At 41.8% G+C, this 26,944-nt stretch overlaps 1 protein-coding gene across 1 annotated transcript in view; it reads right to left on the bottom strand.

Annotated features, from left to right (window-relative positions):
- The window catches only part of CA10 (carbonic anhydrase 10), a 525,448-nt gene that overhangs the window by 1,372 nt on the left and 497,132 nt on the right, over positions 1 to 26,944 (bottom strand). The window contains exons 5-8 of the mRNA XM_082604264.1: positions 22,878 to 22,973; positions 18,308 to 18,380; positions 3,917 to 4,071; positions 708 to 882 (exon numbers count right to left, since the gene is read on the bottom strand). Coding sequence (XP_082460390.1) covers positions 708 to 882; positions 3,917 to 4,071; positions 18,308 to 18,380; positions 22,878 to 22,973 — 499 coding nt within the window. The remainder of the gene's footprint in view (positions 1 to 707; positions 883 to 3,916; positions 4,072 to 18,307; positions 18,381 to 22,877; positions 22,974 to 26,944) is intronic.

Genomic DNA, 26,944 nt, shown 5'->3' with positions numbered 1-26,944 from the left:
CTCAGACACAGCCAGAGCCCGGGGGTTAAATGATTTGGTTGAGTGTGTATGGCTTGTTAGTGTCAGAGCCATGGCAGCAACTTGGGTGTCCTAACTCCTGGTTGGGGGCATCTCCACGACACTGTCTTTCCTCCACCTTCCTTTCCATGTTGAGAGTTCATGACAATGATCAATAGGTACTTAGTGTGTAGAAGGAAAGAGAGAGGGCTGGGTGTGGACCAGAGGGTTATGGGAGGCGGGAGGCATCTTGAATGTCCCCTCTAGTAGGAACTATAGTCACTTCTAGGGCCATAGCACTAGAAAAAGATGCATTCAGACACACACCTCATTGGGTCCCAATGGCCTGGCATCCAGAATTATTTGCTCACCTTCTAGGGGAAAAGGGGTCTATTGCGTATATAACTAAAAGCGCTAATGCTTCTATCTGTCCTGTTTTAACACGTAACTTTGGGAAAATCAGCCTCTCTGGGCTCTTCTGTAAAAAGGCAATGAAAATGCTGTCTTGCCTGAGCCAGACGAGATTTAAAGATTTGATCTCTGTCTCTGTTTATGAAATACAGACTTTTTCAATAGAAAAGCACCATGTAAATGTCACTTAATACTCATGACTCCTCTAATGGGAGATAGTGCCTGACCTTTCAGAGTAGATGTGAGCAGGAAGACTGGGCTTGGCCTGTCTCCACTTCCCTCTGAGCCACTGAACCCACCTCTATACTGAAGCTTCTGGGCCCGGTTGTTTGGACAGTCCTTCCCCTGTAAACTGAAGTTGATGTTGGTGCGGATGCAGCGGTTGTTGAGTGGCTGGACAGGCCTGAAGTTGTCACTCATGCTCAGAAAGATCTGAGATGGTTGATTCTGGCTGAGCAGGCGTAAGGAATGCATCTGAAGAGAGAGAAACAGCTGTGAGATCCACCCGTACCAGGAAAAAAGTAAGACCACGTAGACTGTGACCAACCTGGGCAGTGCCAGCTGTGTCGGAAACGGCACCTGAGGCCTCCACAGACCCTGATTCATGGGTTTAGTGGGTACAACCCATTGATGCCTCCATGCTTGGAGGGAGCATTTCTTCAAGCTCCCTGGCTCCTGTGTGCCTCTGAACAAGTCAGTGATTCTCTTCTGTCCTATGACACACTGTCTGTCAAAGGAGGAAACCCAGCTGGGTGTTCTCCAGGGTCGCTTCTTTCTATCACACCTTGGGGTCCAGTAATTCAGGGAATTATTCTCCCACATAGGTATTATTCAAACTACAGTGATTGGTCCAGGAGTCAGAGTTAAACTAGGCTGGATTAATTCAGTTCCTTTTCTGTGAATATCAGGATCAGGAGCTGGACTAAAATATTTGCAGCCATGTTCCACCCAGGACTGTGAAGCTAAAGAAGACTCTCTGGCAGTAGAGGAGAACGAAGCTATGGTGCAGGAGGGAGCAGGAGAGAACACAGAGAAAGGGCTTCTGGGGTTCTGATTCCAGTGACTTCTTGATGTCAATTTCTGACCTTAAATTCCATAAGATGACCCAGTATCTCATGGAGAAATCCTTTTTCTAAGCTGAAGTTAGCTGGAGGGGGTTGCTACTCACTAAGAGTCCCAGTAAATACAGACAGCATCAGGTACTTCAAATTGTTCAAATTGCTGTTGGGTTGTAAATACATATCCTGTAAAGGAGATTGGATTTGCTTCCTTTGCTTATCTTTCCTCTGAGTTTTTATAGATCCTTGCAATCATAGAATAGACTCATGTAATTTACCCCCCTCATTATAAAGAAGAGAATTCACTTCACAGAAGTGGGGCAACAGGCTTAGGAGCTCATAAGGAGCCATTACTAAAGCTGACCTCAGAGGCCAGATCTCCTAGTTCCCATTCAGTTCTGAGAAATACTAGGAATACAGCCCAACAAGGAATACTGTGAGATGCTCTAAAAAATCCCACATTCAAGTATGTTTATGAAATGCTACATATCATATTGGCTCTTCTTGGAGACTGACATGTATATCATTCTAAAGACCCTGAGAAACCTCCCAGAAATGAAATCAATTTAGCTCTTTTTATTTCTTTTTTCTTTTTTCTTTCTACTTTATTTTTATTTTTTTTAACATCTTTATTGGAGTATAGTTGCTTTACAATGTTATGTTAGTTTCTGCTGTATAGTGAATCAGCTATACATATACATATATCCCCATATCTCCTCCCTCTTGTGTCTCCCTCCCACCCTCCCTATCCCACTCTAGGTGGTCACAAAGCACCAAGCTGATCTCCCTGTGCTATGCAGCTCCTTCCCACTGGCTATCTATTTTACATTTGGTAGTGTCTATATGTCAATGCTTCAACCCAGCTTACCCTTCCCCCTCCCCATGTCCTCAAGTCCATTCTCTACGTCTGAGTCTTTATTCCTGTCCTGTCCCTAGGTTCATCAGAACCATTTTTTTAACGTTTAGATTCCATATATATGTGTTAGCATATAGTATTTGTTTTTCTCTTTCTGACTTACTTCACTCTGTATGACAGTCTCTAGGTCCATCCACCTCATTACAAATAACTCAATTTCATTTCTTTTTATGGATGAGTAATATTCCATTGTATATATGTGCCACATCTTCTTTATCCATTCATCTGTTGATGGACACTTAGGTTGCTTCCATGTCCTGGCTATTGTAAATAGTGCTGCAGCGAATATTGTGGTACATGACTCTTTTTGAATTATGGTTTTCTCAGGGTATATGCCCAGTAGTGGGATTGCTGGGTAATATGGTAGTTTTATTTTTAGTTTTTTTAAGGAATCTCCATAGTGTTCTCCATAGTGACTGTATCAATTTACATTCCCACTAACAGTGCAAGAGAGTTCCCTGATAAAGCTTTTTCAAACATATTTGACCAAACCACCCATTTTGCTCTGCCTTTTGAGCACTAGAGTTGTAGAGCACACTTTGGGAACTAACCCTGCTGTCTTTTCTCACTCAAACAGGTAGGGTGCATCTATAATTAATTCATGCAAAGCCTTTCCAGATGCTGATTTTTAAAATTTATTTATTTATTTATTTATTTATTTATTTATTTATTTATTTATGGCTGTGTTGGGTCTTCGTTTCTGTGCGAGGACTTTCTCTAGTTGCGGCAAGTGGGGGCCACTATTCATCATGGTGTGCGGGCCTCTCACTATCACAGCCTCTCTTGTTGCGGAGCACAGGCTCCAGGTGCACAGGCTCAGTAGTTGTGGCTCACAGGCCTAGTTGCTCCACAGCATGTGGGATCTTCCCAGACCAGGGCTCAAACCCATGTCCCCTGCATTGGCAGGCGGATTCTCAACCACTGTGCCACCAGGGAAACCCCAGATGCTGATTCTTTAAACATAAGTGTGATGAGCTGAATTGTGTACCCCCAGATTAAAAAGTTAAAGTCCTAACCCTGAGTACCTCAGAATGTGACCTAATTAGGAAATAGGGTAATTACAGATATAATTAGCTAAGATGAGCTTATTGGGTTGGACCCTAATCTAATATGACTGATTGGGGTAGGTTGTAACCCCATTTGACTGATGGCCTTATTATGGGGTGGTGGGGGTGGTGGTGGACAAAGAGACACAGACATTAAGAGAATGCCATATAAAGATGAAGACAGACTGAGGTGATGCTCCTACAAGCCAAGGAACACCAAGGTTTGCCAGAAAACCACCAGAAACCAGGGAAGAGGCATGGAACATATTCTTCCTCACTTCCTCAGAAGGAAACACCTCTGCAGACACCTTGATCTTGGACTTAGAGCCTCCAGAACTGTGAGGCAATATGTTTCTGTTGTTTAAGTCACCAAATTTGTGGTACTTTGTTAAAACAGTCCTAGCAAACTAATACAATAGGCACCCCACAAACCCAGCCAGTCTTCACATCATCTTTCCCATTAGCTAAAAGACCATAGAGAAGCTCACCTGCATCCTGGTTATATAGACAGGTTTGTTCATTATTATCCAACTTGCCGTCTCATAGCAGGGTGGGATAGTCATTGACCCATCATAAGTAATGAAACTAGAGGTCTCTGGATATAGTTCCTCTATATTAAGTCCCTGTAGTAAATATGCATCATCTAGAGAAAAAAAGACTTAAGAATTAGATTTCTTGAGAAAGTGCTGATGTTGCTGATAACATTTTTTCTTTTCAGATTCCAGAAGACTATAACTCTCAAGATGGGCTACAGTAACAAATAGTTCCCCAAATCACAATCACTTTAAACAAAAAAGGTCTATTTCTTGCTCAGATACACGTCCATTCTATGTTGGCTGAGAGCTTGCTTCATGTCATTGTTGTCCATACTCTGGGACCCAGACTATCAGAGCAGCTGCTGTCTAGACCCTGTGATTCACAATGATAGGAGGAAAAGTAAGCATGGTGGAACATATGTTGGTTCTTAAAACACTGGCACATGTTGGCACATGTCATTTCTGCTAACATTTTGATAGCCAAAGAAATCATATGGCCAAGGCTGATGTTAGGGATTTAAGGAAGCACATTCCTCCCATAGGATGAGACAATGAATATTGGTGAACAGTAATGTGGTCTACCACAAGGACAATAGGAAGAGCCAAGTCCTTGGTTATGGTCCCTGATACCTGGGCCCATAACATTATAGTCATAATGAAATACACAGTTAAAGGCTTTAGGACCTGTTAAAACATTGCCTGGTCACCATTCTTATTTATTAACATTGCTTAATTAAGAGAACATTAAGAAAATATTTTTAGAAAAGTAAGTCAGACCAAATCCTACCATGAGATTCAACTGTTAAATTCAACAACTGATTTCATTTTTGTGGCTCTCCTCTCCATAAGACCATACAGATAACCCTTTGTCTTATACCTATTCGAGGTATTCACACTCATATATCTTTTATTATTAAATATACTTTTTCAATTATAAAAGTAACATAAGTACATATAAGACTATATGGAAAAAAGAAAGAGGAAAATAATAACTCTGATCATATAAAACAATTGCCATTAACATGTTGGTATATTTCATTCTGATTTTTAAATTCAATGCATTGGTTGTATTTTTATAAAATTATAATATACTGGAGTTTTCAAATGTCAATAAATTTCAGTGAACTTCTCTCCTCCTTTTCTTATGATCCTTCCTCCCTTCTTTCTGCAGACTCTTTCTCTCTTCTGTTGGCTTCTAAAACACCATACTTGGGACTCTTATTTTTCTGGCCATTCCTTCCAGGATTCTGTTGCTGGATTCTTATTTTCTACCTGCTTTTCTCAGTGTTGGCATTTCCCGAGGATCAGTCCAAGGCTCTTTCTTCCTTCTGTCTATATTCTCATCAAAGCCCATCTACATTCATGGCTTCCATTGCTCTCTGTACCCCAGTGATCTCTAATCTATGTCTTCAGGAGTCTTGAGTGTCCACAACTGTGGCTGGCCCAGGGAGCCTGGAGAACACATGGCAGGGACCCAAAGCCTGGCTGGCAGAGGGATAAGACCTGCTATTCCAGTCCTCCTAGGTTCACATACATTTTCTCATCCATGTGTTCAACTCCCAGTGGGAAAGGACTGACTCTTTGGTGGTTGATATAATCTCTCAAATTCAGTATTGTGTATGTATAATGGTAAAAAAGGACTTTCACATACAGCTGGAACCTCATACTGTCTTAGTAAGATTGGTCAGGCATATAATAACATCTTCATTGACAAGAAACTCAAGATCAGAGAGGCAAAGTGACCTGCCCAAGGTCAGAGTGCTAGATGGTAACTGCAGAGTGGAAAGTGGAATCCAGCTCACCTGACTTCCAGACCAAAGTCATTCATTAATTCAAAAAATGTTCACTAGGTACCTCAGCGCTGGACACCGGATTAGCCTCTGGGGGTAGAGCAGTGAACAAGAATAGATGCCTGCCCTCATTCTAGCTGAAGAGACAGATAACAAATTGCAAAAAATATATATAATATGTTGACCCTAATATCAGGGTGTTGATGATAAATGCATCTTGGCCCAGGCTGTACCTACTTATCCTGAGCATTAATGCTGTTAATCCATTTTCCTGGGCAAAAGTCCTTTACCTTCCCCATATCTTCCTCCAGAAATTGCTCACTCAAGTTTCTCTGATAAGAAAGAGCCATCTTTGCCAAGGAAATTTGGATTTCAGAGCTCCTCTGCTTGCTAACTGAGTTAAGGACAAGTCAACTGATCCAGTGGTTTGGAACAATGTAAATAAAACCACTGTTAGCCTGCTTCCTCCTAAACTGTCCATCCTGGCCTCTGCCTACCCTTATAAGGTAACTGAACTTCTCCAGGGCTCTGTCCACAAAATGCCCATGAGAGAGATTGGTCAAGCTGGATTAGGAGACCAACACTAGGAACAAGGACTTTTTTTCTCTTTCCATTTAAATGTTTCTAACTTTCTATCAAAACACCAGGGAATCAAGACAAGCCCAAGAGAGACATAGTGACTGGAATATGGCTGGGCTGTATCTGTACTCTGACTTGTGCAATCAGATGGTTCCATGACAGAACTGTGGTGCTCAGAGTACACAATGATGTGATGGTCTTTGGAAGTTAGATCAGGTGTCAACACAACAAGTTTATGTTGAGTAGCCACCGTTTGGCTCTAACTATTTCTCAAGCCCCTAGTATGTGTCAGGCACTAAGCTAGGTGTAGGCAAGCAGGACATAATGTAAGTGAATACAGCAAGAAGCCACAGAGATAGTGATATATATCTGCACTGGGTACATTGAGAGGCTGTCAGTTATGCCTGGGGGTGGGTGGGACTGCAGAGGATTAATTGAGGAGCTGACCTGAACTGCATCTTGAACAACAGGAGGTAATCAGTGTGTGGCTGGTAAGGGTGGCTGTCAAGGGCACTGTAGGTGGTCACAGTAAAGAAAGCTAAAGACACTGAGCAGCGCATACCCAGGACAGCTGGTGCATGGGTAAGATGCAGGGAAAGGGGTGCTGTGAGGAATAAGGCTGGGGGGTGGTCAGTACAGGCCACACCCAGAAGGTCCTTCTCTGTGCTGCTGGGACTTAGGGCTTCATCCTGTAGGCAATGTGGAGCCACGGAAATGTTTTAAGCTGAGGAGTAGCATGATCAAATTTGCACTTAATGATCTTTCCTCTGATGGTGGCTTGGCCTGAAGATTAACATGCTGAATGAGAAAAGGAAGCATTTGGCACATCTTTATTAAAGGTCAATGTCATTTTTTTAACCAAGCTTGCACTTAGAGCATATTGGGTACTCTAGCATGCTGTTATTATTGTATTTTTTTTTTTTTTTTGCGGTATGCGGGCCTCTCACTGTTGTGGCCTCTCCCGTTGTGGAGCACAGGCTCCGGACGCGCAGGCTCGGCGGCCGTGGATCATGGGCCTAGCCGCTCCGCGGCATGTGGGATCCTCCCAGACTGGGGCACGAACCCGTGTCCCCTGCATCAGCAGGCGGACTCTCAACCACTGCGCCACCAGGGAAGCCCTATTATTGTATTTAAAAAAAATATTTTTATTAGAGTATAATTGTTTTACAATGGTGTGTTAGTTTCTGCTTTATAACAAAGTGAATCAGTTATACATATACATATGTTCCCATATCTCTTCCCTCTTGTGTCTCCCTCCCTCCCACACTCCCTATCCCACCCCTCTAGGTGGTCACAAAGCACTGTTCTCCCTGTGCTATGTGGCTGCTTCCCACTAGCTATCTATTTTACATTTGGTAGTGTATATATGTCCATGTCACTCTCTCACTTTGTCCCAGCTTACCCTTCCCCCTCCCCGTATCTTCAAGTCCATTATCTAGTAGGTCTGTGTCTGCTATTATTGTATTTTATTTTATTAGGGGTGATGGGGAGGAGAGATGGAAGGAGACCATAGAGTGAGGGGCATTCCAGGCATGACTAGAGTAAAGAAAAAGAACATTTATGTTTATCTGAAACTATAATTAGCCTCTGTGTTTCATCTGTATTTGAGGACAGAGTTGTGTGTGTGTGTGTGTGTGTGTGTGTGTGTGTGTGTGTGTGTGTTGGGATCAGGGGGAAGGCCAGGAGCAAGAGGTTACATTCATGGATTTAACCCACATAGCAGGGTAAAAACCTGCTTCCAAAACACTCTTGTGCTGTTATCCCAGGCTCTGCTGCTGTGGTCCTCCCAGGAGATTCCTCTTCACCCATGTCGCCTGTGAGATGTGCAATGGTTACCACAGAACATGGCAGCTTCTACCCTCCCACAGTCCTGATTCACCACTTTGTTCTTCCCATGAATCTGCTAATATGCATACTTCATCTTTGCCCTTTTAATTTCCTCACACTACAGAACTTGGAAAAACCCCTGTGTGAAGAATGTGAACTTTGGTCTCAGACTGGAGTTTCAGTGCTGGCTTTGCTGTTCACCATTTGCATAACCTTGGGCATGCAGGTAACCATCTGAGCCTCAGTTTCTCAGTATGCAGATGGTTGGGGTGGACAGTGGACTGAATGGTTGTGTCTCCCTCAAGTTCATAGATTGAAATCCTAATCCCCAAAGTGATGATATTATGAGGCAGAGCATTTGGGAGGTGATTAGGTCATGAGGGTGGAGCCCTCATGAATGGGATTAGCGTCCTTTTAAAAACAACCCCAGAGGGCTCTCTCACTCTCTTTCTGCTATGTGAAAATCCAACAAGAATTCTGCAACACAGAAGAGGGATTTCACCAGAACCCAGTCATGCTGGCACCGTCATCTCAGATTTTCATCCTTCCATACCTATAAGAAGTAAATGCTGTTGTTTGTAAGCTACCCAGTCTATGCTGCTTTATTATAGCAGGCCGACCTGCCTAAGACAGAGTACTTGCTTCACAGAGTTGTTTGAGGAACAAATGAGATCACACTTTTCAAGTACTTGGCACAGGGCCTGCCTGGCACATGGCAAGTACTCACCAATACTAACGTCCTTGCCCAGCTTCCCTGGGGTAACCATTGATTGGCCTCCCCGAGCCTTCCTGGCTCTCCCCCACTGGGTTAGTGCCTTCCTTTTACACCATATTTACTGAATTAGCTTGCCAATAATTAACTTACCTATTTGAATGTCCCAGTAAACTCTTAGATTCTTTGGGAGAAGGGCTTCCATCTTTTATCTCTGATTCCCTAAGCCCTACCATGGGGTCCACTACATGGTGGGTGCTCATTAAACATTGGTTGCATGAATGAATGAAATGGTTTCTGCCCAGCAGCTTCACCTGCTGGTGGTTCTGGACAGAAAATAAAGGAGGAAGAGGCAACATCATCTGTCAGATTAAGGGAGAAAATCTCTGAGGCTTCAGTCTAAACCATTAGCTTAAATACATGCTGCTCACCACTACTCCCAAATATGTCATATCCCAGATCTCAGAATGAGACGGAGACTGTTGCCTGTCTCCATGCGATGTTACTGTTTCTGCACCAAACACACCTGTGCGTTTACATTGCTGAAACTGTAATGTGTGCATTTAACATATAACACTTGTCCTCATGACTCACCATTCTGCCTCAAAAGTTGCCATTAAATCACTGTTTTATCTTTTAGGGATTGGAATTTGAGAACTACTGACTACCTTTTTATGTCTTCTTTTCTCCCCACAGAGACTTGCTTGATGGATTTGACAGGAAAGAGGCAGTGGGACCCAAGAAAGTTTTCAGCCCTAGTGTCAAGGAACACTGGGGTGTCTTCCATGGCTTACCAGGTCAGGAAGTAATTATTACCCACAGACTGCCTTGTCCATGCAGCAGCCAGCAGAAAACTAATAGTTTGTGCATGTCAGTGTTATCCTCTGGTCATGGTAGACAGAAAGGAGCCCAAGAACTAATGTCCTGAAAGATGGATTCTGCTCTCCAAATTCTCAAGGCTCTATTCATTAGTAAGGATGACAAAGATCTAGAGGTCAGAGTTGTTTATAAACAGAGAGATAAAAATTTGGGGTGAAGCTCAGAGGCCAATAGGCTGATCATGCATGCCTCTGCTTGTTTTAAGGATGTTTACTGAAAGGAAGTGATGGCATGAAATACATTTTCAAGGGTAGTTTTATAGAGAGGTTTCCTATCATCTGTCTATCTATTTATCTATCTATCATCTATTTATCTTCTATCTATCATCATCATCATATAGAGGGCAAAGCCCTGGACTTCAAGCAGGAGTCTTAATTCAAGTCTAAGTTCCAACTGTGACTTTGCCAGTAATTTACTCTTTCTTCATGGATAAGTCATGTAACCTCTTACTTGTGGGCACCAGAGTATTCTGGATAACTGCTAAAGTCATCTTAGGTTAAAAAAATAATCTATAGACCCCCAAATATCCTTCAATATAAACAAGCTTACATAGATAAATTTTTCTTCTGTACGTCAAATTTTTGGTATGACAGTGTTGTACTTTTTTCAACGTGTTGGATATACCTCTACATCACAGGAAGACCCCTTGGATAACAAGTAGGTAGAGAATATTTATGCACAGTTAATAGCTCCATTTTATTCTTTCAAATGATTGGAGAAGTTAACAGCTGTGCTTTTGATTTTATGACATGCTCTTGCTGAATCTATGCCTTATCTTATACTGAGTTCTTAGTTTTGGACACAACTCCCAAGATGACTCTTTCTTTCCCTCCTTTCTTTCTTCCTTCCTTCCCTCCTCCCTCCCTCCCTCCCTCCCCCCACCTCCCTCCTTCTCTCTCTCTCTTTCTTTCTTTGAAACACACCGTGATGAAATGCCTAGTATCACATAGCGGGGGAATCTTTCCCTTAGTCTGAACTTCGATGGCAGTCTCTGGTAAATGCATCGTGTTAACTTATGTGACATTGATGAGACTTAACATTGCCTGGCTTCCTGCTTATGAAGTTCCCATTCAAAGAGAATGATGCCAGTGAGAAAAAGGCACAGCAGTTCCAGAAATTAATACTGGACTAACTTCTGATTAATATGGGACTCTTTGGCAATTTTCTCATATGGAATGACATTTCCTCTTGTAATCTGAGGCAAATTCAACTGAAATGAAAAAAAGCAATTGCTAAAGAATAAAGTAATATGATTTTTCATTTTATACAAATGAAAAATGAAAAAGAGGGCCTCCGAGAACTGGATTCAATGGAGGTAAGATGCTCCTTCTCCTTGCTGACTATAGTTACTACTTGGATTGTAACATGGGGAGTGGAATGCTGCATTTTGCATTCTATGAAAATATTTCCAAAGCCATTCCTTTGAAATGAAAACAAAGTTCAATTAAGCATAGAGAAAGTCACCGGGGGTAACATGCTTAATCTCCCTGGTGATAGTTCATCACATTTAACACTGTGTTCCTCTGAGGAGTGAGTGCACAGAACACTTCCCAAGGAACTGAGAAGTATAAGGCAGTTACAAGTTGGTCTATCCTTCCCTACACATTCATGTTTTAGTCAGGGTTGGGGTAGGGGGGACTAAAGCAAAGTTATAGACAGGCAAGTCTGAAAAAAATATTTTTAAAGGGCTCAAAACACTATGTTTGAAAGCTTTCCTCCAAACACTTTGAGTTGTGTGCCTTTATTTCCTTGCTGGAAATACGTATTAAGACAATAACCAGACCCTTTAAAATTTGGAATCTATAATCTTTTGGATTCTTATTGGACTGAAGTTCTCCACTGTATTTACTGTCTATGAAATGAATGGAGTATATGAAACTGAAAGAGAATGAAGCTACTAAAATACTCCACTGTCCTAGGACCCTGGAAGAAAGCATTCATTTATATGTACTGTTCTAATAACAACTCCCTCTTACCCATTTAAGAAGGTTCTTTGCTCCACTTGAAAATATAAATATTCTTTAAAAAATAATGCTGGCCCCATGAAATCAAGTGGATAATCAAATGATAAGAATGTCACCTTTTATGTAATTGGGGCTCTGTGCCTACTTATTAATTAACACAAGGAAAATGGAGGGATATTGGCATTGTTCCAATATACTACACTAAACAATTAAAATACTTCAAGTAAATTACGAATATCTCCTCCAGAAAATCAATTTTTCAATGCCATGATTTCAGTCTTGACCCTTAATCTGTTGAAGGCAAATTTAACTTTAATAAAATGGATTTTCTTTAGAAGACTTTCTAAATTCAGCCTGAAATTAATTCAGGCTGGTCTTTTCCATCGTCAGTCTGGGTTAGTGAGAGTGTTTTATAAGATTTGCTCAGACATATGAAATCCAAGCTTTCAAAGAGAGTGGAAGCTCACTAGGCTATTGCCATCCACTGCACGGGTCCCACGCAGGAGCTGAGTTTCATTAGAGTAAACAAGCTCTGTTTTTTGTGTGCCCTGTATTGCATTCACCTTGATGATAACTTTTATTTAGTTTTATAGTGACCTGCCTCCCCCTCTCCAGGAAGCTGGATTGGACCACAACATACATTAGGATAATTTAGAAACACATGTTATTATGCACCTGGTTTATACCAGTCAATGTCCAGGCAACTGACTCATTGCCTTGTTTAATCCTCATCCCAACCCTCTCAATGTCAGTATTAGTATCCTCATTTTATTGATGAGGAAATTACCTCAGAGAGGTTAAGAAACTTGCCAGAATTCACACAGCAAAGAAGTGGTAGAGCCAGGAGCCCAGGTCTGCTTAGTTCTATATCTCTTCACTAGAACACATTGTGTCCCATAAGTATAGTGGCTTTTACGAGAATGTTGGCTTCCAAAATTCCCAGTCCTTTTGACAAGATTCTCCTTCTTTCCTTCTTTTATGGATTACCTGGCATTGATTTTCTCAACTGGCTCAATAGAATGGTTTTGCACAATTCCTTTTTTTCTCCCTAGTCATCTAATGTATGTTCAAATCAAGCAAATGGATTGTGTGCTTACTGGCTGCCATTTTGTAGCGATTTTACCCCATTCTTCTATGCTTACCCCTGCCTCTTTGTACCTCCTGAGCCAGTTGATGAGGCAGACATACCAGAGCCTCTTCCAGGGTAGAATTTAAAAGATATCTTTAGAAATGATTTACAATCTTAAGTCATGGGGATCTTTCAAAAGTGAGGATATGTCCGCCTCTCTTCTCTATTTATTCTCTCCCATGATCTCACCCAGGTTTAAATGCCATCTGGATCCCAATGACTTCCACTTTTATATCTGTAGTTCTGTATCCTGAAATCCAGGCTCATGTATCCAACTGCCTACTCTACACCTCTTCTTTGATGCCCATCTTGAGTTTAACATATTTGAAATTCTGATTCCCTTCCTACCCATGAATATGCTTCATCCATAATCTTCCCCATCTCAGATGATTGAAAAGTCTTCCTTCCATTTACTCAGGATAAAAACCTTAGTTATATTTGACTCCTCTCTCTCATATCACACACCCAATCTGTCAGTAAATCTCTTGGCTCTTCCTTCAAAATATACCCGATCATTTCTCCTCTCCTCCCCCAAGTTTGCCTGATCATGATCAACATTGCTACAATCATCTCCCAACTTTTGTTCATACCCTTATAGTCTATCCAAGCAAACAGAGAGATCCTCTTGTCAGGAGATCATGTCACCCTCTGCTCAGAGTCTTAGATTGACTTTTCATTACAAATGGCCTCCAAGGGAAAGACTGATGGGGAAGATTGACCCATCTAGTACCAATCTCTATGCCTTCTCTGGTTTCTGTGTGTGCTTAATAATGGCAGTGCCACTGTGTTCCTTTGAATGACAGTGGTTTCCACTGGTAGTCCCATGCCAAGGAAGAGACAGGAGCTGCAGGGGGCTTAGGATGATATAAGCCTGAACTTTTAACGTTCCCACAAGTTCTGTGCATAACTTATGTCCCTTCCAGAGTGGAAACAAGTGCAAAAAGCAAAGAGATGGCTCTTCAAACTGAACTAAAGTTGGAATTAAGAGAAGAACATGCCAATAAGCTTCATGTAATGTGAAAGTATCAGCATTACAACTGGTTTTAAGACCTCAGAGCTTAGCTTTCCTTGCTCCTTAGGGAGGAAGACAGTAGGAAAGTAAGAGCATAGAAAAGTCCCCGGGAGGACCTATCATAGAATGTTTGGTCTCCCACTATGGATGAGTAAATTATTGTTCAGGAAATGTTCACTCCCTCCCCAGCACCAACTCCATGGGAGTATTTTGATGTTGGGCTTGGCCATGTGACTTGCTTTGACCAGTGGAAAATGGATAGAAGTGACAGTGTGTGAGTTTCAAGCCTAGGTCTTAAGAAACCTCACACATTTCTGACCCCCAGCATAAGAAGTACATGATCCCAGAAAAATAAGAGCTTTGTGGAGCCAAGTTACCCTAACTGACCTGCAGAACTATAGAGCCACTCCAACCAACCCACAGATGCAGTAGTGAGAAATCAATGCCTATCCCTGAATGCTTGTTTATTATGCAGAAGTTGCTGACTAATAGAGTCACTCACTAGATGTGTGTCCTTGACAAATGGCTTCACTTCTTAGAGCCTTGCTTTCCTCATCTATAAACTGGGATAACAATTGTACCTATTTTGAGGATGGGACTTTGTGAGCACCAGGTAAGGTGCTGCACATGAAGCTCTAGCACAGAGCCTAGAGTGCAGAAAGTGCTTGGTTAACATCTCTTCCTTGTTCCTGATGCTGAGCACTTTGCAGAGTGGGTACCACATCTGCGTGAGTGTGGCAGACTGAAGATATGCTGGGGTGTAGTTCTGGGTAGCAGCAGAAGAACCGGCTGGTTGGGGGCCAAGGTTAGTTGTCCCTGGGTAGTGTGTTTGGGCGGCAGCTGTGGGGACCCACTTCTTTCTTGCTTGCTTAAAAGTATGAAAGCAGGGTACTCTGATAGTTGCCCCTGAGCAGGTGTTTTTGTCTTTGTCTCTACCAGAATTCATGGGCCAATGAATAACCTGCTGCTTCCTGTAGAGCCTCGGTGGGGAGGGGGGACTTCCAGGCTTGTGTTTCTTACCCGCTGGCTGTGTCCTCGTGCATGACTCCTGTGTCAGAAACTCCCCTTCTTGCCGCCTGCTGGCCCACCTTCCAAGAGCTGGCTGCCTTGGGGCGTTCAGCTGGAAGGAAGAGTGCTAGTGCTTTCTTTCTGAGAAAATCAATCCCTTTCAGCCACAGTGTCCTGGGCATCACAGTGTCTAGGCCATTCCCACAGGTCGGGCCAATAATTATCCCTGCAGTGTTACTTCCTTCAGGTATGTGATAAGTGCTCCTGGGAATACCTCCATTATTCCCCAACAGTGTAAAAGCACAAAATACCTGTGATTAAGGATGTAAAGCGGTTATCTTTCCCCATACTGGGTCTCTTTATCTTGCTTTAGTTCCCTTTGGCCCTGACAGATAGCTGAGGGGACAAGAGAAGGGGGTGCTCCTGCTCTCTCTTAGTCCCACTTCTAGGAGCCTATATCTAGGGCAGTGAGGGCATTTCTTCAAATATGCTTCTGCATAAACTCCTTAGCCTGTTCTCAAGACCCTTCAAGATCTGACTCAAGACCATCTTTCCTGCAATTCCTTCTGCCCCTGTCAATGTTACCGTAGGGGGCCATTCGTTTCTCCATTTATTCAGGCCATCATTAATGTTTATTGGATGTGCTGTGGGCACAAGAGGAAGAGCTGATGAAGGCAAAGTTCCTTCCTTTGAACTATTGAGTCCTTTAAATGCTCTCCTTGCTTTTGTATATGCTGCTTGGAATCTCCTTCCCTCCCTCCCTCCCTCTTTTCTTGCTTTATTTTCTTACCAAATGTTTACTCATCTATTCAGTGTTTATTTGAATAGCAATCGCTATGTATAACCTTGCCATGAATTTTAGGCAGATTTTCTATGATCCCAAAGAGTTCTGTTCCTATTTTTAATACATTGTAATTGTTACACAAATTTAAAAAAAAATTAACACGTATTTATTTATTTGGCTGCATCAGGTCTTAGTTGCGGCATGCGGGATCTTTCATTGTTGCACTTTGGCTCTTCCTTGTGGCGTGCAGGCTTCTCTCTGGAGAGTGGATGGGCTCAGTAGTTGTGGTGCACAGGTTCTTTAGTTGTGGCATGCGGGCTCTGCTCTCTAGTTGTGGCACACAGGCTCTAGAGTGGTGTGTTCAGTAGTTGCAGTGTGCGGGCTCTCTAGCTGTGGTGCACGGGCCCCAGAGCTCACAGGCTCAGGAGTTGTGGCATGTGGGCTCTCTAGTTGTGGCACACGGGCCCTAGAGTGCACGGGCTCAGTAGTCATGGTGCATGGGCTTAGTTGCCCCACGGCATGTGGGGTCTTAGTTCAACCAGGCATTGAACCCACGTCCCCTGCTTTGGAAAGCGAATTCTTAAACACTGGACCACCTGGAAAATCCCCTGTTATACAAATCTTTATGAAACACTATGATATGTCTGTCTCCCTGACTAGAGAGTGAGGGACTCATGGACGGGAAACATGTTCTATTGATCTCTCTATTCCCTGGTACTCAGGACCACTTTTAAATACTTGTAACAAATATTTAGTGAACAAATGAATGGAGGTCTTTGGTCTTAACTTTGCTATCCTCTTCAGCTATTGCCAAAGTCTGTCCTTCTCAGTTCCTACAGACCCAATGGGGATGAGTCAGCAGGAACAGCTCACTTGAAGTAGAAGTTCCCCTCAGCCACAGAACTGCTATTCATCATTGTTTCCAACAAGATCTGTCACCCTGGCTCTCTAGCCCCTATTTGCTTCAGAATTGATACCCGTTCATAAGAAAGGCCATCTTCCCATAGCACAAACCCATACAGATGCTTTCATCTTTGACAGCAACCACATCACTTAATATTAATCAGACCAGAGCTAGGGGGTGGGGCAGGGAGGGAAGTCCCACTAATGATTGACTCTGTAGCTGGCAATCTCTTAGATTGTGTATTAAGGCTTAATGTGTGATTTCATGGCTTTTCGTGGTTTCTAAACTGCAAATTCAAGATTATGTGAAAACATTTTATTTAATTTTTAGGCTCTTTTAATCAAAAAAGTTAAAAAAAAACCTAATAATCCTTTATGGGCAGTTATACAAACTATCTGCACACAAGACAGAAATGTCTCCCTTTGCTGATCAATCTAAGTTTGAACTTAGAGAGGACTCCATAGGGGTACTGATGAGGAACGATGGTATGATTTTGGAGATAACTTAATTCTTCTAGGTGATTCTCCAGGTTTATTCATCACCGCCAGCGTTCCCAACCTCAACCTCTTCATATGGAAGTGACTTCATATGGGAGTGAGTGCCTGTGGGGAGGGCTGGTGTCCGGCTCATCTTTTTATTCCAGGAGCTTCACTTGGTGGCTGTCATGAGGAAGGTGTGCAGGAAATGCTTGCTGAATTGATGAATAATTGAACAAGAGAAGGTTTCTCCATATTCTCCTTCCAGCAGTCTGAGGTGAGATCTGTAAGCATTCACTCTGTCTTTCCATGTCACCATTGGAGGTAGAAGCACCAGTGGCCTCCACCAAGTGAGGATATTCAAAGGGGATGTGGGGTGTTAGAATGTTTGTGTGTTGCTTTTTACATTTGCAAAAATCAGTTTCAGAATCCTAGATTTAGAAAGACCTTAGAAATCTGAAGTTCAACTTCTTCATTTAACAAATGAGGAAACAGAGCCAAAGTGAAGAAGTTCCTTGATTAAGGACAAAATTGGCACATGAATTCCACTTTTCTGGTCACTCCTAATTAGTTATTTTTTTTCCTGTACTGTTTTCTTTCATTCCCTTGGTGTGTGCTATTTCCCATAACTATCCCCAAATCTTGCAAACTCTGGGATTGCTGTGGAAGACAGTAGCATCCTTTCCCCTCTACTCCCTTCAACTTTGCACTCTTCCCTCTTTTTTGCTTAAGGATTCTGGGGATAAAACACTCTAGAAACCCAAGGAAACTGGACAGAGTTCTCTAGATCATCGTATCACACATGTAAATGAAGAAAAATGCCACCCTGCCTCCACCTGAAAGGGAGACCCAACAACACAGAGAGGGAGATGTGGTCTCGCTGAGGGCTTCTGGATGTTTTGAAGTTGGATCCAAACCACCTGGTGAATGCTTTTTCAATCACATAATTGGCAAAGCCCCAAATGTGGCCAGCTGACATGGTAGAGTCTGTCAGCTAGCAGAGTCCCCCAGCTCTTTACCAATCCATGGGATAATAATGACCATCATCATAATAATCATTATTGCCTTAGACAGGCGTGGATGACAAAGGCACTCTGGGGGCTTCTGTTTGAAATGAGCTGCTTCTTAGCCAACCTTCACTCTTCAGAGTGACTTTCTTCAGATTTATAGGATCATGAAGCTGAAAGAGGCCCTTGGAGATCATCAGTTATGCCTTTCTGCCTTCAGAGAGGACTAACCTTTATAGAATAGTTGCTATACAAAATTGAACCAAACTTACTTTTATATGTTATCCTTGTGATAGTGTCTCTGTTGAGCATTCGATTAAGAAATGGGTTTGATGAATCAGAAACCTAGGGGAGAAAAGAAAAAATTAATAACTGAGCAGTACTATTTCAAGATAAACATCGCCTCCATGCATTTACTTATTCACTCATATTTATTGAGTCCCTACCATGCTATAAACACTATGATGGCTGGAAATTCAGAGATCAAATATATGGAATCTACTTTCCAGAATCCACAGTCTAGAGAAAGAAGACAGGTAAGTAACCTAATGGTTATAATTTAGTGTGAAGAATGCTATGATAGAGTTACAGGTATGATGATATTAGAAGAAGACCATCCACCTGGGGAATCTTAGGCACTAAGGCCTGAGTTAAGTCTTGAAGGATCAGGGGAAGTTAGCAAAGTGCTTTGGTGGTATAGTGTGGAAAAGGAGGAAAGGTGAAGAAAAACATGACATACAGAGGATTGTGCACACATGGACTTGGGAGAACTAGTCATGCCCAGGGAAGTATTTCAGTGTAGGTGAAGGTGAGAGTATGGGGGAAGGATGCGAAGTAAGGATAGAGAGGTAGGCAGGTGCTAGGTCATGTCAGGCTTTGAGTGTTATGTTGGGGCATTTAAACTTTATTCTGTAGGGATGGGGAAATATCAGAGAGTTTTAAGTAAGGAGTAGGGAGTGACATATTAGGAAGGGGATAGTTTTCCAAGTAGAGAGTGAGAGAAAGAGTACCCAGAGTGGTGATATCAGAAGATGAAAAAGATCTCTAGGATATAATATAGAATCTTATACCACTGCTCGGTATTACATGAATCAAATATATCATAAGCCATGTCATTCAGTCAATCAATCAATCATCCATCAATCTGTCTTTTCATCCATCCAAAAAATATTTACAAAATTCCTATTATGGGTGACACATTTTACTAGATGTTCAGGGATCAGTTCCCATTTTATGCCCATGCTGTTAGGTCTCCAAATTCCTTGTTTGGAGAACAAGCCAAGTTTCCAGGGGCTTAAGCCAGGGAACCACAATTTGGAGGCCGTGATGGGCCCCCACAACACTGTGTATACTGTTTTCTTAACAACTCCCTTTTTACTCAGCCTTTTTCTAGGGACCATTGTTCATCCTAGTGATTTTTCTCCTACCTTGCTCAGCTGTGCTCTGTAATTTACACCTCAGCTGTTAATTGGATGTTGTGACACATCAACATTTTAAATCTGATTTATTCTGAGGGTTGGAAAAATTGAAGCAGATGATTATTATTATTAGATAAGCAACAGGTAATTTTTAGTTTGCTGAAAGCACAGATTGTTTATTTTCCCTCCATCTGCCTTTCCTTTCCCACGCAGTTTCCTGGGTGTGTTGTTGTGGTGAGACATACACCAAGGGGAGCTTGGTGAGTGACAATGTTCAACGGAGGTAAAATCCCACCCCAAATGGAGAAAAGTCCCAAATTAAACACTGCTGATCCCTGGAAGCTTTAGTGCTGAATCCAATTTCTACTTTGACATGCTCTTCAGCTATTTAAAAGATAGCCTGAAGCTGCCTGTTTGTGCTGATGCAGCCCATGAAAGGAGAGCCAAAAATAGATTGTCGTGGCAGGTGAGGAATCTGCCATGTCCCTTAATCAGGTGCCTTGGTTTCCTGGTACCTGGTGAGTCTGGGCAGAGCTAACATTGGGATTAGACATTTTTGTGCTGATTAAAAATAATTGAAAAATTTCCAAAATGCACACAGATGACTTGTGGGCTCTAGCATGTTGGCTGTGTGGGTGAGGGGATAAAATATGTACTTGGTATAAGTGAGCTTAAGTGGGAAGTTAATGGTGTGTGATTGAGCAGCAATTATAGTGAAATCTCAGTTCTCTGTGGTCATAGGAAGGGTGGGGGATTAGGAGGGGACAGAGGTAAAACCCACAGTTAAACAAATTTCTTGTTTTAACAAACAATTCCAGTGCTTTTATGGCTCAGCTTTTGGGCCAGAGTGACATCTTGAGGACTCAGCTGACCTAGATAGGGGTCTCTCATTTTCTGTTCCTGCCTACCTTGAGGCAGGAACTGGGGAGGGGAGGCAGAAAGATCAGCAGGAGGGGAGGGGTACCAGAGGTTTTGTTCATGTCATTTCTAGGTACCAGTGTGCAGAACAAGGCTGGCCTGTGTCCCATGCTCAGTCAGTGTTTGGGGATGAGTAAATGACAAGTCACAGCTCGGATAACTCACTGTGGAGCATCTGGGAGTTGATTATGTTGGACAAAGAAGTGCTGTGGCTTATTTTGAGATCTAGCCAGAAAGCTTCAGGTTTGATCTGGGAAAGAACAGAAGCATCCCTAAGAGCCAAACTGGCCTGAGAAGATGCAGGAGCTAGTCACCATCCTTTCACTGACCTCAGGGTCTGGGGCATAAGTTCCACTCAACAACCAGCAAGGAAGTAGCAGGACCTGCATCTGTAATCTCGGTGGAAAAAGTGTTTCTGCAGAGCTTGTGAAACACACCAGTAGTTTGCAGTTAGGAGGCTGACTCCCTGGTGAATCATCACAGTGTCAGCTGTAATGTGCCTGCACTTCCAGGATGACATACTCTGACTTAGGAGCTTTGAGCAAAGTGAGGTAATGCCAGTGGCAGAGGCTGAGGCACTCACCAAAGGTCAGGAGCTGTTGGGCAGCCCATCATGGCCGTGAGAGTTACTCGTGGAAGACCTAGCATTGGGAAAGCCACAGGGGATGAGAGCCCCTGGAAACACATGATGCAATTTTGTGAAATATCTTTAGGCTTCATAACAGTAAGCCTGACCCAGTTTGAATGCATCAGTTGGTTATCAGTATCATAATTGGGGCTCGTTGAGGGATATAGGTATTTGCCCCATGTTTGTGGGCAGCATGGGGATGTGCGGGAAAAAGTTTTTAAATGCTGTTTTCTCTTTTCCCCCTCCCAGCTCTGTGAATAAGGTCATTAGTAAGGTTATTGACTTGCCTTAAAGTCAAGGAAGACTTGGGTTCTATTCCTTTATGGTCTGTTATGAACTATATGAATTAGGATGGAATGTCAAAGATTCTCTGAACCATTTTCCTCATCTACAAGATAGGGACATGATGCCCACTCCACAGGTTTATTATTAGGGTTAAATGATAAAATATATGTAAAGTACATATCTCAGTGTCCGGCATCCAGGAACCCATTGTTTATTATAACAGGGTCTGTGATGATGCCAAGAGGTATAAAGCAGGGACTAGCAGGATCAGTCTGTACCAGGACCAGTTTCCTTTGGGAAGTCACATCAGGTATTAAAAGGCATGACAGCTTAAAAATTTACTTCCTCTATCAAAAGCCCCTTCCTATCTTTGCCAATGACAAGCTAGATGAGGTGGGGTTGGTGACCAGTGGCAGCAATATGTCACTAATGCCTCTGTCCAATGTTCAGCTCTACTGGGGCCACAAAAAGGCCTGACCTGACCCAGGTGAGGGAGAGTAAGTTAGGAGGTGTTGTGACCAGGCAGGGCAAAGTGCTTATTGAAAAGGGTGATGCTCTCAGGGAGGGAGGGGGAGTAGTGACTGGGGTTGTCCCTGCACTCATTCTTCTGAGTGATGCTGGAGTTGCCCCTGTGCCCATTCTTCTGAGTGATGATGATGCCACCACGAAAGCTCTGTTAAAACTCACTAGTGCCAAATGCTGAATTTCTATTGAGTCATCAGATTCCAAGTTCTGATTGGAGCATTTCCTCTAATGGTCTGGCTAGAACTTCCCAAGGGGCTAGCACACTGACTGCCAACTTTTAGAACTGCCACCCTTTGCTTTTGATTTTTTTCCCTTTTGGAAAGACAGTTTCTTTTGTTTTCTTTTTTTCTTTTATTTATTTATTTTTAATTTGCAAACTTGTTTCACTCAACACCTGTCAAAATGTTAAAGGTAATTATTATTTTTTTTTAACAAATTAGAATTTGCTTGGTTGGAAGTTTGTTGTTGATGATGACTGTAAGATGATGTGGAGCCTCCCTAGGATGTCATAAATTCAGCATTGGTGACCTTTGCTTAATTATTCACAAGGATGCTTACAAAAGAGAGGGACAATGGAAGGGAAAGATGATACTCAGAGCAATTGTGGGAAGCTGGAGGGAGCTGTTTAGTGCAGTGCCTGGAGTGAAGAGATATCTCACATTTTCCTTTCATCTCTTTTTCCAAGGGTTATCTGATGGACAGGTCTTTAATCCTGTGGGGTGTCAGTGAGAAACCATCTCCCCTTCTATTGCTTCATTCTGATTCCTCTGCATGAGTGGGACTTAAAGCCTGCATCTGGATCCAGCACCTTTTTTCTCTCTAAGACAAAAGCTACCTGAATCCTCAGGCCCCAGTGCTCTGAAATGTCACTCATTGTTTTTGCATCTCACTGAAAGGGGCTTTATTTTTCATGAATCTCATGGAACCAAAAGTCACCCCCTGCAGCTTTTCTTTGGCCTAGATAGTACCTCTGTTGCTATTTCTAAGATCCAACAGGACCGTAAACTGATATTCTGATTGGGGTGGGAATGGCAAGAAGAGAAGAATGAAGGAATGCAATACACTTACTTTTATAAATATAGAAACTACCACCAATCCATTTGGGCTCTTTGCAGCTTCTGTGACATTGGTATATAACTCGTGGTTATAGTGGATGAGCTGCACCTGGCAGGAGGAAAAAACAATAATAAGAACAACAATCTAGCATTAAAAGATGTGAGGTACAGCATATCCACCCTACATAGGGGTAAATTGTAAAGTACATTGTAGAACAATTGGAAAGGTAATCCTATAATTGAAGAGATTTCAGGGATATGATCTGTGTGTGTGTGTGTGTGCATGTATAAAATACATGCACACACACATGCACACACATACAAAAATACCCATACATATTTGCAAATGTTTTCTGGTAACAACCATGCATTTAATAAGCTTGGTGCCCATCTGGCTCTGGCTTCATCCCAGGACATTTCCCCTAAAGTGTGTGTAAAGTGAATTTCCCTTATTAGGAGCAGAACTGCCCTACAGGGGTGGACATGTTTCCAGGCTACACCAACAGCTGCCATTGGCAGCAAGTAAATCTTCCTCATGGCCATGGACAAGCAGGGAATTACCAGGTCCTGAGTCAGCTCAGTGGCACTGAGAGGAGACTGGTCAGCCTGCAAGATGCAGTGCTTCTGATGGAGAGAGAGCTGATAGCTTAGGCTCCTGATGCACCAGCCTGCCCAGGTCACCTGACTGTGTAGGACTTAACTTGCTCTTCATTGAATGAAGATCAGCAATCTCCCTGTTGAGCCCTTGTGCATTCATTTCAGGCTGTGGCTTTAAAATAGCTTTTTATGTCCATGCCACTCTCTCACTTTGTCACAGCTTACCCTTCCCCCTCCCCATATCCTCAAGTCCATATATACACTACCAAACATAATATAGATAGCTAGTGGGAAGCAGCCACATAGCACAGGGAGATAAGTTCGGTGGTTTGTGACCACCTAGAGGGGTGGGATAGGGAGGGTGGGTGGGAGGGAGACACAAGAGGGAAGAAATATTGGAACATATGTATATGTATAACTGATTCACTTTGTTATAAAGCAGAAACTAACACACCATTGTAAAGCAATTATACTCCAATAAAGATATTTAAAAAATAAATAAATAAAATAGCTTTTTTTTAACAGTATGCAAGTATAATTTTGTAACAAACTAAAAGAAATTAAAAAAATACAAAAATCACCCTTCCCCACCTCTTTCTAATCCCAGTCCAAGCATTATGATTATTAAGAGTTTAGTATTTATTCCAGATTTTTTTTGTGCTTATTAATCACACACACACATACGTGTAGAGCTTAAAAATCACTAGATGGATAAATTCCTAGAAACATACAACCTACCAAGACTGAATCAAGAAGAAATACACACATGAACAGACGAGTACAAATAAGGTGATTGAAGTAGTAATCAAAAATCTCTCAACAAAGAAAATCCCTGGACCAGATGACTTTATGGATGAATTCCACCAAACATTCAAGGAGGAATTCATACCAATCCTTCTTAAACTCTTCCAAAAAATAGAAGAAAAGAGAACACTTCTGAACACATTTTATGAGGCCAGCATCACCCTGACACTAAAGCCAGACAAAGACACTGCAAGAACAGAGAACTAAAGGCCAATATCCCTTATGTACATAGATGCAAAAATCTTTAATAAAATAATAGCAAACTAAACTCAACAACACATTAAAAGGATTATACACCATGACCAAGTAGGATTTATTCCTGGTATGCAAGGATTGTTCAGCACATACAAATCAATCAGTGTGATATACCACATTAACGTAATAAAAGATAAAAACCACATGACCATCTCAATAGATTCAGAAAAAGCATTTGACAAAATTCACCATCCATTCATGATAAAAAATCTCAAAAAAACAGAAGGAACTTACCTCAATACAATAAAGACCATATATAAAAAGCCCACAGCTAACATCATAATTAATGGAGAAATACTGAAAATTTCTCCTCTAAGATCCAGTACAAGGCAAGGATGCCCACTCTTGCCACTTCTATTCAACAAAGTCTAGGCAAAGCAATTAGACAAGAAGAAATAAAAGACATCCAAATCAGAAAGGAAGAAATTAAAACTGCCTCTTTTTGCAGATGAAATGATCATATATGTAGAACACAATAAAGACTTAACCAGGGCTTCCCTGGTGGCGCAGTGGTTGAGAGTCCGCCTGCTGATGCAGGGGACATGGGTTCGTGCCCCGGTCTGGGAAGATTCCACATGCCGCGGAGCGGCTGGGCCCGTGAGCCATGGCCACTGAGCCTGCGCGTCCGGAGCCTGTGCTCCGCAACGGGAGAGGCCACAACAGTGAGAGGCCCGCGTACCGCAAAAAAAAAAAAAAAAAAAAAAAAAAAAAAAAAAAAAAAGACTTAACCACACAAAAAAACTCTTGGCACTGATAAATGAATTCAGTAAAATTGCCAGATACAAATTCAGTATACAAAAATTAGTGGCATTTCTGTACACTAACAATGGACTATCCAAAAAGGAAGTTAAAAAAAATCTCATTTACAGTAGCAACAACAAAAATAAGATACTTAGGAATAAGCTCAACCAAAGAAGTGAACAACTTGCACACTGAAAACTATAAAACACTGATGAAGCAAATTAAAGAAAATAAATGGAAAGACAGGCTTATGTTTGTGGGCTGGAAGAATTAATATTGTTAAAACATTCATGCTACTATAGTGATCTACAGATTCAATCCAATCCCTATCAAAATTCCAAAGGCATCCTTTACATAAATAGGAAAAAAAACCCTAAAATTCATATGGAACCACAAAAGACCCTGAGAAGTCAAAGCAATCTTGAGCAAGAAGAACGAAGTTAGAACGAAGCTAGAGGAATTACATTTCTTGGTTCCAAAATGTATTTCAAAGCTATAGTAACTAAAACAGCATAGATACATATGCATAAACCAGTGGAACAGAACAGAAGGCCTTGAAATAAATCCACACACTTATGGTCAACTGATTTTTGACAAGGGTTCCAAGAACACATAATGGGGAAAGGACAGACTCTTCAATAAATGATGTTGGGAAAATTGGATATCCCATGAAAAAGAATGAAATTGGCCCCTTATCTCATACCACATGCAGAAGTCAACTAAAAATGGATTAAGGACTTATATGTTAGACCTGAAACTATAAAACTACTAGAGGAAAACATAGGAAAATACTTCTTGACATTGGTCTTGACAGTATTTTTTTTTTTTTATGACAGCAAAAAGCACAGGCAAGAAAAGCAAAAACAGACAAGTGGGATTGTACCAAACTAGAAAGCTTCTGCACAGCAAAGGAAACAATCAAAAGAGCAAAATGGTAACCTACAGAATGGGAGAAAATATTCACAAACAATGTATCTGATAAGGGTTAATATTCCAAATATGCAAGTAACTCACAACAACTCAATAGCAAAAAAAAAAAAATATAATAATAATAACCTGATAAAAAATGGGCTAATTTGAATTGACATTTCTTAACAGAAAACATACAAATGACCAATAGGTACATGAAATAGTGCACAACATCACCAATAATTGGGGAAATGCAAATCAAAACCACAATGAGATATAACCTCACACTTGTTAGAATGGCTATTACAAAAAAGACAAGCAATAACAAGTGTTGGTGAAGATGTGGACAAAAGGGAACACTTGTGCACTGTTAGTGGGAATGTAAATTGGTGCAGCCACTATGGAAAACTGGATGGAGGTTCCTCAAAAAATGAAAAGTGGAGTTCCTCAAAAAATGAAAAATAGAACTATCATAAGATCCAGCAACCCCATCTGTGTATATGTCCAAAAGAAATGAAATCTGGCTCTTAAAGAGATATCTGCACTCTCATGTTCGCTGTAGCATTGTTCACAGTAGCTAATATATGGAAACAACCTGAGCGTCCACTGAGGGATGAATGGATAAGGAAAATGTGATACATACCCCTCCCAACACACTGGCATATTATTCAGTGATAAAAAATAACTGAAATCCTGTCATTTGTGACAACATAGATGAACCAGATGAGCCTGAAGGACCTTATGCTAAGTGAAATATGCCAGACACAGAAAGTC

This window comes from Mesoplodon mirus (genome assembly GCF_964341445.2).
Source record: "Mesoplodon mirus genome assembly, chromosome: 18".
Taxonomy (NCBI): domain Eukaryota; kingdom Metazoa; phylum Chordata; class Mammalia; order Artiodactyla; family Ziphiidae; genus Mesoplodon; species Mesoplodon mirus.
The sequence above is the reverse complement of the archived record's forward strand: the minus strand, read 5'-3'. Positions and strand labels throughout refer to the sequence as shown.